This window comes from Aquarana catesbeiana, linkage group LG05, assembly GCF_042186555.1.
Source record: "Aquarana catesbeiana isolate 2022-GZ linkage group LG05, ASM4218655v1, whole genome shotgun sequence".
NCBI lineage: Eukaryota > Metazoa > Chordata > Amphibia > Anura > Ranidae > Aquarana > Aquarana catesbeiana.
The window spans coordinates 304,746,783-304,764,621 of NC_133328.1; the positions used below are offsets into that span (position 1 = coordinate 304,746,783).

The 17,839-nt window shown below is 42.4% G+C and overlaps 1 protein-coding gene across 4 annotated transcripts in view; it reads left to right on the forward strand.

Annotated features, from left to right (window-relative positions):
• The window catches only part of ABITRAM (actin binding transcription modulator), a 46,454-nt gene that overhangs the window by 10,624 nt on the left and 17,991 nt on the right, over positions 1-17,839 (forward strand). For all 4 annotated transcript variants that reach the window (XM_073630830.1, XM_073630828.1, XM_073630829.1 and 1 more), the window contains exons 3-5: positions 6,522-6,573; positions 9,222-9,351; positions 15,976-16,052. In XM_073630830.1, the coding sequence (XP_073486931.1) occupies positions 6,522-6,573; positions 9,222-9,351; positions 15,976-16,052 (259 nt within the window). The remainder of the gene's footprint in view (positions 1-6,521; positions 6,574-9,221; positions 9,352-15,975; positions 16,053-17,839) is intronic.

A 17,839-nucleotide genomic window follows, 5' to 3' on the forward strand; every position in this document is an offset into this window, starting at 1 on the left:
CTTTTCAAGGTCCAACTCTGGGCTTGATTAGTTTTTATGATACTGCACTTTATCTATTTGCTCTCCACTTTTGATATCTGTAAAGCAATATGCAAAAATAAAAAGATTTTTTGTTGATATTTTTGAATTTTGGTTTGATCAATACTTGTTGCCAAAGTAACCCCTTACTGGGCTCTCTTTATACCGGGTACCCTTTTTCTTTTTTATGTACGTTTATGGTTACAGCAACAGACACCTATTGGGTGTATGATCCAACTGGTCACGTCATTTACTTGACCACCTCCAGGTGCTGCTTGCTCCTTCCCCTTTTCCCATCCCCTACTTTATAATATGTTTGTAAGGGTGTACAACCACTTGCTGTCTGGCCATTGTATTTAAATGGCCAGATGACTCAGTCCTTAGGTCTGGAGGCTATTTTAAAGCGGCCTCCCCTTCATGCCACTCATACACACCCTCTAGAGTAGAGTCAGCAGATCAGAACAGAGTACAGGGCCAAAAAGATCACATGTGTAAACAAATGCTATATGTTGCAGCCAGTGCTGTGTCCTTCCACAGCGATCGGCTGTGAGTGGAAACAGTATATCTTAAGCCTCATACACACGATCAGACTTTGTACAAACTTTACCGCCACCCTTTTTTTCAACTTCTGTATTGTTGTCTGATCTTTTGCATTGGTTCTGAGCATGCGTGTTTGTACTTTGGACTAAAATCCTATGGACTTGTGTACACACGATAGGATTTTGCACAATAGGACTTTTGTTGCCGGAAAGTTTGTCTGTTTGCACAGCCAACGTTTGTCCCATGAAAACCGAAAAAGTTTGTCCGATGGAGCGTACACACGGTAGGATGTTGCCTTAAAACAGCTAATTTGCATGTTTGTTGTCAAAAAGTCCTATCGTGTGTATGAGCCTTAACAGTGATCAGAACTGTAGAAAACAGTGATCAGAGCAGCTAGCCTGTGTCCCTGGTCGCTAGCCACGCAAGTATTGTCATCATGCCAGTGCAGCCAACCAGTGTCCCTGATCGCTGGCACACCAGTCAGTGTCTCCATATCAGCAATAGTGTTCCTGATTGCTACCACACCAGTGACAGTGCAGCCATTAACAGGCTCCTGATTGCTGCCACATTAGTGCAGTGTCCCCAGAGCCGGTGCAGCCAGCAACAGTGTTCCTGACCCCCACCACACTAGTGCAGTGTCACCGCTGCCTGTGCTGAACCTGGTCTGTTTACTAAGTCTTCTTTTTTTTTTTTTAAACAAGAATCTGACTACGTCTCGCCTGCCATCTGATCGGGCCCATCTCCTTGTCCCACTGACTACTTTCCTGCAGTACTCTAGTCCCAGCCAATCCGTTTTGGAAAACTGCATTCTTGGAACCACTGGAACACTTTTGTTCACTCTGCTTAGCTTCCTGTACCTCCTGGCCAGTGGCCCCAAACATTCGTGGGGCAGTCACTTATTAGTAGGCTAGGCTTGCTTGGCCTATAGGAATGGGGGCTGCTATAGGTGACAATACACTAAGCTATATTCCCTTACCACTTGTACAGAGGTGAGAATTACAGTACACTGTTTTTGATACAGTGTTGGTTGGTTCTTGTGATAAAATGTCTAGTGCATAATTTAGTCCAAAAATTGAAAAGTTTCACACGTGGTATCCCCAGTAGCAGAATGTGTTTTGGGGTATAATTTGCCCATGCTGTGCTGTGAGAAATATCTTATAAAAATGACTGATTCTTTCCGCATTTCATTTAACAAAAAAAATGAAATATTTACAACTCACTATGCTCCTTAGAAATATTTTTCATCCAACAAATTGTATCATGGGTGTATGGGACTTTCCTGGTACAAAAAATAATTGGAAAAATCAAAAAATGTTTGACAAAATCATATCTTAAAACCTACACTATAGGTGAACAAAACCCATATAGATATAGAATCTTTTTCATAGGTTTAAATGAAACGTGTCTGTAAGATTCTACATCAAGACTGTTAAGAGTATTGTTTCATCAGGGGCTAGCTTTGCATGAATGAATAATTATAGACCGAACAATAGAAACATATTACAAAATCTAACATGGAACAATACAATAAGGCTACTATCTCACTGAGGCGCTTTACAGGGGCTATAGCTCTAAAAATAGAACCTGCAAAGCTCCTCTCCTGTTATGGGCTTTCACACTGGAATGGTGCGCTGGCAGGGCGCTAAAAAAAAAGCCCTGCAAGCAGCATCTTTGACCAATAGGATCAGCACACAGTTTACACAGGGTCCTCTTCAGCCTGAGGTTTTTCTCCCCATTGGGGAAGTAAGCAATCGCCCCACCAGCCGACAAAGGTATCTTGGGATACCCCCCTATAGTCCCCCTTAAGTGCTGTGGTGCAGCAGCAAACCAGCCTGCCTGTGGCATCTGCGGGATGCCATCTGATCTCCTCACTCCTCTCCCCTGCCTGGGAGGTCAGAGGGGTGTAGCAAGATGGCGTCAGGTGAGCCCAGTACGCCGAGTGCTTCGCTTCCGGTGGGCAGAACTGCCGACGACACATTTCCAGTGACACAGTTCCGCCCGATGCCATTTTTTTGATAGGTGCCTGGATGCTGAGGGGGACAACAAACCCGGAGCACAGCGATGATGTCCCTTTTGGCAGATCGACAATTGAGACCTGGACACAGTATCTCCTCCAGGAAGGAAGGATGACACGCAAATCACAGGAAGAGATATGTGTCCACCCATACCTCTATCAGGGCAGCTGGGGATGGGGCAGGGGCAGGGAAGCTGCATTACCCTGCCCTTCAAATCCTGCAAGCCAGGGCAGGTCCAAACCACGCCATTTAAAAAAAAAAAAAATTGGCGTGGGGGAGGTCCCCTCCGAATCCATACTAGGGCCTGGTATGGACCCGGGTGGGGGGGACCCCACGCCGTATATTTATTTTTTTATTTCTTTATTTTTGTTTGTTTTCTTACATTTAGCTTTCAGCGGGGAAGCAATCTCCCCCCCCCAAGAAAAAAACAAAACCTATGATTAGTATAAATCATTAATCCTTTATAATATAGTACTTTGTCTTTATCCAGATCCATACCAGTCTATAAACCTATATATGTCCCCAGAAAAAGAGAAAAAACAAAAACCCAAAATGAAAAAAAACAAAACAAAACAATCCATCTATTTAGTGTCCAGCCATTCTGCTGTTAAAGTTGGTGTTTCAAAAAAAAAAAAAAAGGTTTGTGTCCCATCACCCACAATTTTCTAGGGTATAAAAGGCTAAACTTTAACCCTTTCTCTGTCTTTTTCGTGTTTCTGTATAGGCTCTTCTTTGCTGCTGTATCTCCAGCGGATAGTTTAGAATTCTCATATTGTAGATCTGCCTTTATCCTGGCTGTTGATAAAATACGGTCAATTAACGTATCAAAAATGGACTGGAAGGCACCCCTGGCTTTGGGGAGCGATAGGAAGTCCTAAGTGCTCTCTACCGCAAATGTTGTGGACACATCCGCTAAATCAAAAACTTCTGTCAGTAATTTCTCTGAAAATGTTATTGGGTTGTCTCTCTCCACACGTTCTGGTAAACCCACGATGCGGACGTTATTTCTTCTCAAACGACTTTCTGTGTCAATTGCTCTGTCCTGTAGTACTTTGATTTGTTTGTTCAATATATGCCATTCTCTATTCTCAGCTTTTAGTTTATCCTTTACTTTAGAGACACGGATTTCTATTTCTGTAGTCCTTTGCTGTATTTTTATCAAACTCCTGTCTCATTAAATTGACGTCCACTGCTAACACATCAATTTTTCTTGTAAGGGTCTCCCTACTTGTTTTAATGGCCTCCATAATGTCTTTACCAGAGGGAGTTTTCTATACCTCTTCTTCTATCACAGTCTGGGTCTCTGCTGATGTTCCCCTCTGTGGAGATTTTATTGCTGATTTCCCTGCAGCCATTGCTGTGGGGGAGGAACAGGGGGTAACAATTTGTGCTTTTGCACGCGATTGGGGGCCATTTAGCATTTAGCCACTTAATTATACACCCTCCTCACAGCTCAGTAGAATAGATCAGAGGAACAGACAATTTTTGTCCCCCTCACCTGGCTCTTCTCCTTCCTCCCCTCCTTCCGAAGTATAAAAAGGTAATTTCACAGCCTACCATTATTTCGGCAGTCTTAGCTCTGACTGAAAGCTGTACCACCACTCAATGAACAGAGGAGTCCATCCAGCCAATCCACCAGCCCAAGAAGCCGACCAGCCAGAAGTCCGAGATCCAGGGCCGCTGACCATCGTATGTTGTCTCCCCCTGCTACTTCGTCACTTTTCCACCATTACCCACAGAGCCGCTCCAGCCTCCACTCCCGCCGGTATTCAGCATCTGGTGGGCTCCTCGGAGCCGCTGTCAGAGAGAGAGAAAGAGAGAGAGGGGGTCCACAAGCCTCTGGAGGAGGGTTTGGCTTGGGATATCCGATGCTCTCCTCTAACCAGCGTGGGGAGTAGAGAGGTCAGTCAGCGCACAGCCGCTCAGCCGGACCCGGCATCCCTCGCTGGAAGTCTCACAGGATCAGAGCCGCCCCACGTCACACGCACTCACACCAGCATTCCCCCACCCAACACATTTATTTTAGTTTTTGTTTTTACTCCACTGTTTTTGACTTGAGTTGTACAGTTTATAGGTCACGTTTTAAAGGTGGAAAAAGTTCTGAAATTTATTTATCTTTGTCTTATTATTATATATATATTTTTTTTACATCACAGAAACCTGACATTTTAACAGGGGCGTGTAGACTTTTTATATCCACTGTATGTTTAAGTTTAGCAGTATTTGCGGATCAATAATCAGCACTCTTAGGTGTGTGTTCACTTTTGGGAAAAAAGTATTGGGCAGCAGGTGGTGCTGTGGTTAGCACTTTCGCCTAGTGGCAAAAGGGTCGCAAGTTCAAATCCCAACCACGACACTACCTGCCTGGAGTTTGTATGTTCTCCCTGTGCCTGTGTGTCAAAGACATGCTAGTAGGTTAATTGGTTCTTCTAAATTGGCCCTAGCATGTGTATGTAAGTAAGTTAGGAACCTTAAATTGTAAGCTCCTTGAGGGCAGGGACTGATGTGAATGTACAATGTATATGTAAAGTGCTGCATAAATTGACAGTGCTATACAAGTATCTGAAATTTAAAAAAAAAAAACAAATGCACACTTTTGCAGAAAAAAGTGAATTTATTTTTTCCCCAAGGAGCCTGCAAAACATCAGTGGAATTGTGAGTGACCTGTGGGGCTCCTGCAGACCTACAGCTTTCTGCCCGTACCTCCTGTACAGGATTTCTGTTCGAAAACTGCAGGGTTTGCAATTGAACTATGAGAGTGCTCATCAACAGCCTTGCAGTTCATTGAGAACTACAAGCTTTGCCTTCAGAAGTCTGGAATTATTATTATTATTCAGGATTTATATAGCGCCAACATTTTGTGCCGCACTGTACAACATGAGGACAGACAGTGAAGTTACAATACAATTCAATGCTTGAGGAATCGGAGGGCCCTGCTCGTTGGAGCTTACAATCTAGGAATCACATGTTTACATTATACAATTTTTGGATAATAGACCGCAACACTGGGATGGGATTCTTGTATTCCTAATGAACATAAACTTCCAGTTAAATACACCAGTGTTTTGCAAGCTGTGGTCCATGAAGAACTAGAGGTCCTGTCATGTCTTGGGTGGTTCCCAAACTGCTTTCCATGACTTGCACATAACAAAAACATCTAAGTAATGAAGTGGTAAAGGAGATGATAAATGAGAAAAGAAAAGTAAAAAAATCAGTATAGAAAAGAGTATGTACAAAGCCTGATTATACAGAACTAAAGTATTGTTTAGCTTCATAGAAAAATGGCATCAGGGTTTCTGAAATAAACCATACAAATAAATACATTTGTCCACTGCTGGACAAGTCAGATTATGTTTCACATCTGCACGTACCTCCTGCTTTCTAACACTTCCAGGCCTTTAATTTACATAGCTGTAATTTCACACTGGGAAGAGTTTCCTGAATTTTAGATAACCGAAAACTTGGTGGTTACTTGGTCCATTACAACATTTGGATAGAACTGGTAAGTACTGAATATTATAGATGTTTTCAGGCTGACCTGCTGAACGACTGATCTGAAGCTTTGTCAAGGATTCAGCTCTTTAAGGGTTTCCAATTTCCAGATTATAGAAAAATCCCAATGGAATCTGGTTGACCCACCCTTTTATGAGAAGAGAAATAGAAGGTATTTGTGTGTCTCTCTTGTCCTTCAGACAAGTCCTGTTAATCCTGGTGGGTTCCAGTGCAGTGAATGGAAGAGGTCTCCCACTTGTTTGTTCTTTGAGAGTGAAAATAAAGCCCATTTATGCCTAGTCTCGCCTTCACTTTTGCATAGCCTGTATCTTTTAAACTATCCTTAACTTATACTTGATGTATAGATGTGATTTTAGTGTACAATTAAAAGCAGAAGGAAGCACAGTAAAAACTCTTCTTCTTTCTTCTTCCTTCTCTGTTTTGTCTTTTGTTTAGATGTGAAAGAAAAGCAGTGTGAAGACTTCTGTATACTGCAACATTCAAACCGGTAAGGGATAATCTAAAAATGACTCCCCAAATGTAATAGTTTGATTTGGAAATTCTGCTGCACATTAGGGAATACAAGCCTGTGTTTGTGCTATAGGCTGTAAAAACCTGCTGCACTGAGAATATGATATACAGTATCTGTTACAAGTTGGTGACGAAAAGGTCTTATTAAATTCTTATTACTGTATTGGCATTCATTCCACACCCTGCTGACCATTTCTCAAATGGATCATACTTGCCTGAAATCTAGCTGTCTGAGAAGATTTTCAAGAAAGATTGCGCACTAAAAAGATCCAGTCAGCCATATATATACGAACTCCCTTTTATGCATATGAGCCATGAACTCCATAAAAATAATTGAACATCCTTAGGATTCTCCTTGTTTTGCCTCATATCTCTGTAAAAATGTTTTGTATGCAGGCATATACTTTGTAGGTTTATCAGACAACATCATGTGACAACTTATGTCCCAACCATATACAGTTGTGATCATAAGTTTACATACCCTGGCAGAATTTGATTTATTGGCCATTTTTAAGAGAATATGAATACACAAACTATTCTTTCATTCATGGTTAGTGTTTGGCTGAAGCCATTTATTATCAATCAACTGTGTTTACTCTTTTGAAATCATGGCAACAGAAAATACCCAAATGACCCTGATCAAAAGTTAACATACCCCAGTTCTTAATACTGTGTATTGCCCCCTTTAACATCAGTGACAGCCTGAAGTCTTTTGTGGTATTTGTGGATGAGGCTGTTTATCTTCTCAGATGGTAAAGCTGCCCATTCCTCTTGGCAAAAAGCCTCCAGTTCCTGTAAAATCTTGGGCTGTCTTGCATAAACTGCACGTTTTGAGATCTCCTCAGAGTGGCTCAATGATATTGAGGTCAGGACACTGAGATGGCCACTCCAGAACCTTCACTTTATTCTGCTGTAGCCAATGACAGGTCGACTTGGCCTTGTGTTTTGGATCATTGTCATGTTGGAATGTCCAAGTACGTCCCATGTGCAGCTTCCTGGCTGATGAATGCAAATGTTCCTCCCAGTATTTTTTGATAACATACTGCATTCATCTTGCCAACGATTTTGACCAAATTTCCTGTGTCTTTGTAGCTCACACATCCCCCAAAACATCAGCGATCCACCTCCTGTACCTTTCATCATAGGCCTTGTTGACTCCTCTCCAAATGTAGCGTTTATGGTTGTGGCCAAAAAGCTCAATTTTGGTCTCATCACTCCAAATGACTTTGTGCCAGAAGGTTTGAGGCTTGTCTCTGTGCTGTTTGTCTTGTAAGCAGGATACTTTGTGGCATTTGCGTAGTAATGGCTTTCTTCTGGCAACTCGACAATGCACACCACATGTTTTCAGAGAGTCCTGTATTTCACCTGAAGTTATTTGTGGGTTTTTCTTTGCATCCCGAACAATTTTCCTGGCAGTTGTGGCTGACATTTTAGTTTGTCTACCTGACCGTGGTTTGGTTTCAACAGAACCCCTCATTTTCCACTTCTTGATTAGAGTTTGAACACTGCTGATTGGCATTCTCAATTCCTTGGATATCTTTTTATATTCCTTTCCTGTTTTATACAGTTCAACTAACTTTTTCCTGCAGATCCTTTGACCATTCTTTTGCTTTCTCCATGACTCAGAATCCAGAAACGTCAGTGCAGCACTGGATGAAAGATGCAAGGGTCTGTCAGGAGTCCAGAAACGTATTGACCTTTTATATACATACACACACGCGCGCACGCACACACATTACAAGCAAACAGATCACAGGTGAGGATGGTTACCTTTTCATGGCCATTCAAACCCCTTTGTGTCAACTTGTGTGCATGTTATGCTGAAATCACCAGGGTATGTAAACTTTTGATCAGGGTCATTTGGATGGTTTCTGTTGCCATTATGATTTAAAGAGTAAACACAGTTGATTGATAATAAATGGCTTCAGCCAAACACTAACCATGAGTAAAAGAAATGGTTTTTGTGTTATCATTCATATTCTCTGAAAAATGACCAAGAAATCATAAATTCTGCCAGAGTATGTAAACTTATGAGCACAACTGTATGTTTCTTTTTGGGATGACCCAGCCTTCAGACTTGTCTAGACTTATTCTGTGTTCCAAGTTTTCACGATTGCCCTTTGTGATCCTGACTCCCAGTGGTTGAGTTGTCCTTGTTTACTTGTTATACAATGTTGTTGTCGTCATGCTCACAATGTACACTGTGGTTCTGTATATAACCTCCTTTTTTATTATCAATAAAGTTTGATACCAGAAATCCCCCGAGAATATGTGAGGATGGTCTTTCAATTGAATACTATGGAAGTTTCAGTGTGCATGCACAAGAATAGTACTAGCTGTCACGAAAGATCTACGAGAAAGACAGTTTGGTCTTGGGAAGACCATAAGGCTAAGAGCTCTGGAGAGCTTGACATTTCAGTAAATCTAGCCCATTAGAAAAAAGGTTTTTAGTACTGTGAGAGGCATGCAAAGGATAAAAGTAATACAAGTGCACTTATTCTGAAGAAATATCTAGTAATGAGCACCCATCTATATGTGAAAAGCACTTCTGTACTGCTCTCAAAACTTTTAAACTTTTGTACGCAAGTATAAGGCTGTTTTTCAAAAATGTCCCTTTGTTTTTAGAATATGTGTAATTACACTGGCCGAATGTCATCCAGTTCTTCAGAGTGGGAAAACAATTTCCAGTATTAGTTATCAAATCAGCGCTAACTGCAGCAGATTGCAGAACAAAGTGTCAGGGAAATCCAAACGGGTGAGTGTGTTCTGTGTCTTTTTTTTACACCCACATTTATTTTATTTTTTTTTATTTGTCAGCTATTTAGTAAAGTAAAGGGCAATCTATTTATCACTGAGCTGTATTTGTGTGATTCTTCAGCAGTATCTTTAGTTAGGTAGTCAATTGTACATAGAGTTGGTCAGCTCTACAGAGATACTGAGGCTGCATTCACACATGATCGTGGGCGGAAACACTGCAATTCCGCCTCGCAAAATAGCTGCAAAACGAGGGACACAATTGCAATGCAATTACTTCTAATGGTGGCATAATTTCCGCATGGTAAATTGCACTGCAATTGCAACGCTTGTCACTGCAAATTAAGCATTTTCTAAACTTGCAGAGGGCAACTTACTAAAAAAAAAAAAAAAAAAAAAAAAAAGCCATTTCCTTACACTATGCAATAGGCTTTGCTGTAATAGGTTTTATAATCTGTGAATAACCTAAGGATTTTTGCAGTCTGTTAACAAATGGTGACTTATTGGCTGGGCAGCCATCAAACTTTTGCACAGCTTTAGGCCTGGGCCTGACCACCAACATTCCCCAGGTCCCACCAAATCCACCCACTGGCCATTCTGCCAAGTCTTTCTGTGCACCCGCTTTATTTTAACACTCATACACTTTTTTCCTTTTTTCATGTATTTGTAAATATTTTGTAGTTGTAAATTTTAAGTTGGTTAACCACATTAGTATGGAGCACATGTATAGATCATTGTGATGGGGTATATTTTGAAATGGGACTCTTCAGGGGAGATTGCTCTTAGTATTCAAACACACCACTCTGGCAAACTCACATTTGTACTCCAGTCTTCTTATGGATTGTTTTAGGAAAGGAAGAAGAAACTGAGAATTGACCTGGGGTGTGCCATGGTCAGTATGCCTAAAAGGGGGCAAAAATTAAGACCGTAGGATGAAGCTATCAAAAGATTTATTGAAAACTGAAAGTAACATTTAATCAGTCAGATTAACAAAAGCTTGTGACATCTCGAACAGTGGATCCGGGATATATTTGGAGAAGCATGATGACTTCCACCTACCTAATTTTTTTTGATCACATGAACAGGAACCCCTTTGGCGAGAAGCAGTGGAAGCTGCTCTTATTCTAAAAGAATGGCCAGAATATGCCTTGGGGTCCAAATTAGACGGGGTGCTGCAATGATGCACGAACTGAGCTGTAGAGAGGGGAGCACTAGGGAAAAGCAACAGTGGACTATCCCTGGGCTTGTCCACTGTTGTCCTCATGAGCTGGTCTAAGACCAGAACTGGGCACTATGCATTACTGGTCCTAAAATATGACGTCAGTACCGACTCCCGTCTGCTGTGTCTCGCAAGTATGCAGACGCAACCGAAAGTGGTGGGAGTACCTGACTAGCTGACTGGCCAAGATTATACTGGATCCTGGCCCAGTACATGTAAACTCACCAGGTCGCAGGAAACCATAAAAGGCCAGATACATGGCTGCCTTAAGCACCAAGCTAGGTAGCAAACCGAAGGGAGACCTGGTGAGTATATCGGACATGTCCCGGAATATGTGTCCCATGATGGGAAGTCTGCTAGCTACAGCAGGAGGGCTACTCTTCTGAATCCCTTTCAGGATAGCCTTGATGGGGTGTGCTGAAAAAATGAACGGCCTATTGGAACTTTTTGAGTCCTGTTGATGTGTAGAAAACCAACTATGGAAAAGAACATAAGCATACAAAACTACCTCTCATGATAAACGTGTATGACATGTAGGCGTCTAGGCTCAGACAAGGATTCCTCTACTCACCCCCCCCCAACCCCCCCCCCCCCCCCGATATCATACCCAGGTCAAAGAGACGTGCGAGTATGACGTGCATCAGTGGGGTGGTCTGTGAACGTTGCAGCAGAGGCCCCCCCAGCGCCTGCACAGCCCTGGCCAAGCCGACAGACATTTTGTACTCTGAGAAACCACCCCCCCCCGAACAGCCCGCCCAATCCCCCCCCCCCCCCCCCCCCAAGCCCCTGCAAAAGAGTGTGGATGAACAGTGGTACACACACATATACTATACTATTGATTGACAAAGTGAGCAGTGGTAGCAAAGATTTAAAGTTGAAAGTTTTTTAATATGTAGCAGTAGTACATGTGGTAGTAATGTATTAGTAGTGTACCAGCATATATAGCAGAAGTATATAGCAGTAGTAATATTAGTGTACCAGTATATATGCAGTATTTGTAGCAGTAGTACATGTGATAGCAATAGCATTGGTAGTGTACATATAGCAGTAGTACACGTGCTGAGAGAAGTGCGCCCCCAAGGACCGGAGGGAAGAAACGTTCCCCCCTCTTAACTTCTCCATAATGCTCCTCTGTTCGAATAGTGAGGATGCCGCTGCCCTATACGAGAGAGGAGAGCGGGGAGAAGCGACCGCACGATCTCCCTGAAGATCCGAAACTGGAAGTGATGTCAGAAAAGTCGCCTGGAAATGACGGCCACACATGAGCAATCGTCGACAGGGGAGGAGGAATGGAGGGCAGGCTTTATGCAGCCCGACGACTCCTACAAACACAGGCTGACCTGCAGTCAGCCTTACACTAATTGAATAAGGCCAAGATAAGTCTCTCTTCACATCCAATGTGAAGTGTACTCCAAACAAACCCAAATGTCTGTATGCATCAGAAATGTGTAGCATTTTGTTGCTCAATGCTACATCTACATAGTTACATAGTCGGGTTGAAAAAAAGACACATGTCCTTCCTTCTAGTTCAACCTAAAAAAAATACAAACCCATATACACAATCCTTCACCCACAGTTGATCCAGCGAAAGACGAAAAACCCTAGCAAAGCATGATCCAATTTACTACAGCAGGGGAAAAATTCCTTCCTGATCCCCCGAGAGGCAAACGGATTTTCCCTGGATAAACTTTACCTATAAATGTCTGTACCCAGTTATATTATGCACATTTAGGAAAACGTCCAGGCCTTTTTATAAAGGAATCTACAGAGCTGGCCAGAACCACATCTGGAGGGAGTCTATTCCACATTTTCACAGCCCTTGCTGTGAAGAAACCTTTCTGTATTTGGAGATTAAATTCCCCTTGTCCTCTGTGATGACCTTTAAAGTTAATAACTCAACACCAAGTTTACTAAATGGACCACTTATGTATTTATACAGTATATCACAAAAGTGAGTACACCCCTCACGTTTTTGTTAATATTATATATCTTTTCATGTGACAACACTGAAGAAATGACACTTTGCTACAATATAAAGTAGTGAGTGTACAGCTTGTATAACAGTGTGAATTTGCTGTCCCCTTAAATAACTCAACACACAGCCATTAATGTCTAAACTGCTGGCAACAAAAATGAGTACACCCCTAAGTGAAAATGTCCAAATTGGGCCCAATTAGCCATTTTCCATTCCTGGTGTCATGTGACTTGTTAGTGTTTATAAGGTCTCAGGTGTGAATGGGGAGCAGATGTGTTAAATTTGGTGTTATGGCTCTCACTCTCTCATACTGGTCACTGAAAGTTCAACATGGCACTTCCATGGCAAAGAACTCTGAGGATCTGAAAAAGAATTGTTGCTCTACATAAAGATGGCCTTGGCTATAAGAAGATTGGCTAGACCCTGAAACTGAGCTGCCAAGACCATACAGCGGTTTAACAGGACAGGTTCCACTCAGAACAGGCCTCGCCATGGTCGACCAAAGAAGTTGAGTGCACATGCTCAGCTTCATAACCAGGGGTTGGGGGGTGGGGGTGGGAGGTCAGCCTGTCAGTGCTCAGACCATACGCCCCTGCATTAAATTGGTCTGCATGGCTCTTGTCCCAGAAGGAAACCTCTTTTGAAGATGATACACAAGAAAGCCTGCAAACAGTTTGCTGAAGACAAGCAGGCTAAGGACATGGATTACTGGAACTGTGTCCTGTAGTCAGATGAGACCAAGATAAACTTATTTGGTTCAGATGATGTCAAGCGTGTGTGGTGGCAACCAGATGAGTAGTACAAAGACAAGTGTCCTGCCTACAGTCAAGCACGGTGGTGGGAGTGTCATGGTCTGGGGCTGCATGAGTGCTGCTGGCATTGGGGAGCTACAGTTCATTGAGGGAACCACAAATGCCAACATGTACTGTGACCTACTAAAGCAGTGCATTGACCCCTCCCTTCGGAGACTGGGCCGCAGGGCAGTATTCCAACATAACGACCCCAAACACACCTTCAAGATGACCACTGCCTTGCTAAAGAAGATAAGGGTAAAGGTGATGGACTGGCCAAGCATGTCTCCAGACCTAAACCCTATTGAGCATCTGTGGGGCATCCTCAAATGGAAGGTGTAGGAGCGCAAGGTCTCTAACATCCACCAGCTCCGTAAAGTTGTAATGGAGGAGTAAAAAGGGACTCCAGTGGCAACCTGTGAAGCTATGGTGAACTCCATGCCCAAGAGGGTTAAAGCGGGGTTCCACCCAAAAGCGGAACTTCCGCTCATCGGGCTCCTCCCCCCCCCCCTCCGGTGCTACAGTTGGCACCTTTCAGGGGGAAGGGGGGTGCAGATACCTGTATAATACAGGTATCTGCACCCACTTCCCGGGAATAGACTCCCGCGGGAGTCACGCCCCCTCCCGCACTCCCCCGCTGTCTCCTGGGAAACACACAGGTCCCAGGAGATAGCGGGGACCATTGAGAACGCGCAGCGCGACTTGCGCATGTGCAGTAGGGAACCGGGAAGTGAAGCCGCGACGCTTCACGTCCTGATTCCCTCACTGAGAATGGCGGCGGCAGCACCCGAGGACCGAGGGACGGCTCGGTCTCGGGTGCCGACATTGCTGGACCCCGGGACAGGTGAGTGTCCTTATTTTAAAAGTCAGCAGCTGCTGTCTTTTAAAAATTTTGTTTTCGCGGGACTCCCGCTTTAAGGCAGTGCTGGAAAATAATGGTGGCCACTCAAAATATTAACACTTTGGGCCCAATTTGGACATTTTCACTTAGGGGTGTACTCACTTTTGTTGCCAGCGGTTTAGACATTAATGGCTGTGTGAGTTATTTTGAAGGGACAGCAAATTTACACTTATATAAGCTGTACACGTGCTACTTTACATTGTAGCAAAGTAATTTCTTCAGTGCTTTTTTGTGCGATACTGTACATGTTGATCATACCCTCCTTAATCTCCCCTTCTCGAGAGAATAAAGTCAGTTTCTCTAATCTTTCCTCATAGATGAGCCTCTTCCATGCCTCTTATCAGTTTGGTTGCCCTTCTCTGCACTTTCTCCAGTTCTCCGATATCCTTTTCGAGAACTGGTGCCCAAAACTGAACTGCATATTCCAGATGAGGTCTTACTACAGCAACACATGGATCATACATATAGGGAATGTTGATATACAATAAATAGACTTGGCCCTTTTTAAAAGTAGTATATTGGGTCAGTTTTGCTCATCTCCAGGTTCAGAAGTGGAAATGGTGTCAGTCTAATCACAAACTAACATGGAGAGAGTTGTGGTCAGGGGGTGTTGCAATACTCACTAGTTCCATTTGAGTCCTTGGGTACACAGACCTCTTGCTGACTTCTTTTGCTTTCAATGCATTTTCCAAGCTTTAGTTTAAATCTAACTATTGGCCAAAACAAAGTCTGTAGAATCTTCCAAAAATTCTGAGAGATTGTCCCCTTTTGGGCCCTATAGAATCCCTGCTAATATTTATAAGCTCATTTATATTTGTTTATTATGTTTTGGGATGCTGGATTCTTTTCCCATCTTGAGGAGATTCATATCCTGTTTTTGAGTCTTATGTGAATATACTTACTACCCTTGTCTAGGATTGATAGACTGGAGAAGAGAAAAAAACAAAGCCGTACTCATAGTAACCAAACTGCTTTTTAGCTTTCATTTTTTGAGCTGGATTAGAAAAATGAAACATGGGATCTTATTGGGTGTCACATGTTACCTCCTTTTTTTTTTTTTTTAGAAAATGGTGACTTGAAATGATAGTTGCTTGGCTGTAAAGTTTGACTTGTGGTGTTCATTCTTGTTTCAGATCAGTGACTCAAAATATTAGGCCTTTGGATTAACATGGCCGGTAATTAGTATTTTAATGACACCCTATTTATTTTTCCATCACAGATTTCCTTTGAAAAAAGGAAAGTGCATCACAGTAGGCAGATGGTAGTAGGGCAGTGGAAATCAGGAGTTAGCCATGGGAAAATTGTCTGACAATGCACTTGCCTTTTTAATAGCTACCCGTCTGCAAAATCTGTAGAAAAGAACATGTCCTTTTAACCTTCATTCCCCCTAGCTGTCATACCAGGCTCTCTCTGACCGCTACTATCCCCACTGACAATCTAACCAGACAGAGTGGTTCAGCTGTGATGGTTATCCTGCAGATGGCACTACAGCTTGACAATGGTAGTGTGCCCTTTGTCAGCCTGAAATATAAAAAGTGCAGGATTTTTACGGAGGAGTTTATGGTTTATCAGCTTTTTGTTTGTCTTTAGTTGTAACAACTTTTCTGCACTCCCATCATGCTATGCATAAACAAAGACATTCTGAATATTTGATTGTTGAAAATTCGTGACTTGAAAAATTAAACTTCTAATATTTCTAAATTTTCCTTTTTTTTTTATTTTTTTTTTTTTTATTTCAGGGAGCTCAGTTCCTAACAGAGCTTGCACCTTTATGTAGAATAACTTGTAATGATGGTGATGAATATACTGTTTATAGGTAAGGTTTTTATCTTGTCATTTTATTGCTTTGATTTTGTATATACAGCGGTTGCAAATCTTGTTAGATTAAATAAAATGCTATATATGATCTTGTAATCAGAGTGCTTTCATACTCCCTATGGCAGTGTTTCTCAACTCCTGTCCTCAGGACCCACCAACAGGCCAGGTTTGTAGGATAACTGAAATACATCACAGGTGATATCATTTGCAGCTCAGTGATTGCAGTATTGAACTCTGCATCTCCCCAAGGTAATACTTAAAATCTGGCCTGTTAGTGGGTCCTGAGGACTGGAGTTGAGAACCACTGCCCTATGGGGAACATCCCTTAATGCTAGACTGTAATGGTTTTGGGACACTTTTCTGTTTCATCGAGTGCATGTCAACATGCATTGTAACATGAGTATGTAGTGCTTGGCACTTAAGCTGGCCATAGATTGATCGAAATTAGGCCGCCTCAACAGGGATCACCTGATTTTCCATCCATGTGTGGTCTTGCCTGTTCGACAGAAATTGATCGTTAAATTGACTTCTGTCAAACAGGCTTGTTGGGAAAACTTTTTTTGGTCAGCTGTCTGCAGCCAATCGGCTACTGCCACTGATTAGTGTGTTCTGACAGTGGAGAGTCCCACAGTCAGAATACAATGTCTCAGCAGGAAGGATCCCCTTATCCACCTTGCTTGTGTTCTTTTTTTTTTCTTCAACCCGCTGGCTGAAAGAAAAAAATTGAATCTGTTCTGGCAGGCTTAAAGTGGATGTAAACCCAATGTCATCCTTTCTAAACTACTGCCACAGGGGTTATCTGTAAGGATATACATGCCTCCTGCATGTATCTTTACCTGTCAAATGTCTCCCCTCTGTCTGTTATGAGACCCGAAAAACTGCAGATTCTGTGGGTGGGTCTGTTGTCTGGAGCTCGGTGGGTGGAGTCGGGATGTCAGACTCCCCGCCCACCTCTACACTCCCCTTGTCAATATGCATTTTCTTTTCCTTCTTTCTTTTCCTGTGTATTTCTTACACTGAACTTCTGCTATGATCTCTAACATCCAGTGAAAAGACAGGAAAGTAACCACATGACTTCAGCATGCCAAGTCATGCTGAGGTGTGGAACAGCCAATCCTTGCAGAGCTGCTGAAGAAAGGAGTGGGGGTGGGACTTAAAAAATAATGCAGGTCTTAGGCTAGTGCACGAGATATGTAAATCACCTGTCACTCACAGCAAGGGGGAGGATTTGACAAAGTTTTTCTCTGTTTGTCAAGATTTATCTCACTGAACAATAAGAGGATTGCTCAGAGCTGGATTAACTCTTTGTGGCAAGACTGGGTTCAAATGATAGGAAATCTTATACTCTACATCATGACATCAAAAAAAAAAAAAAAAAAATTCGGGTTTACATCCACTTTAAGACGGTTTTATCACGGTTCCGCGATAGTTTACATTTTTGGGGTTTTGTTAGAGAGATCGCACAAACACTTGTTGGTATAACATTTATTGACAGATACAGATAACAAATGTAATAATATTAGAAAACATAGCAAGAATACTTGGCTATAGATGCCTAACATTTAATGACAGATACAGATAACAAATGTAATAATATTAGAAAACATAGCAAGAATACTTGGCTATAGATGCCTTTTTCGCCACGGAGTCCCCTGTCTGTGCGGCGTGGCACGATGAACAAACCAGAAGCTCTGGAGGCGAGACTTCTTACAGGTTTTGGCTAAGTGAGTAAATTACCAATCGTAACTCCTGAATAGCAGCATTACCTTTTGAGGAAATAACCCA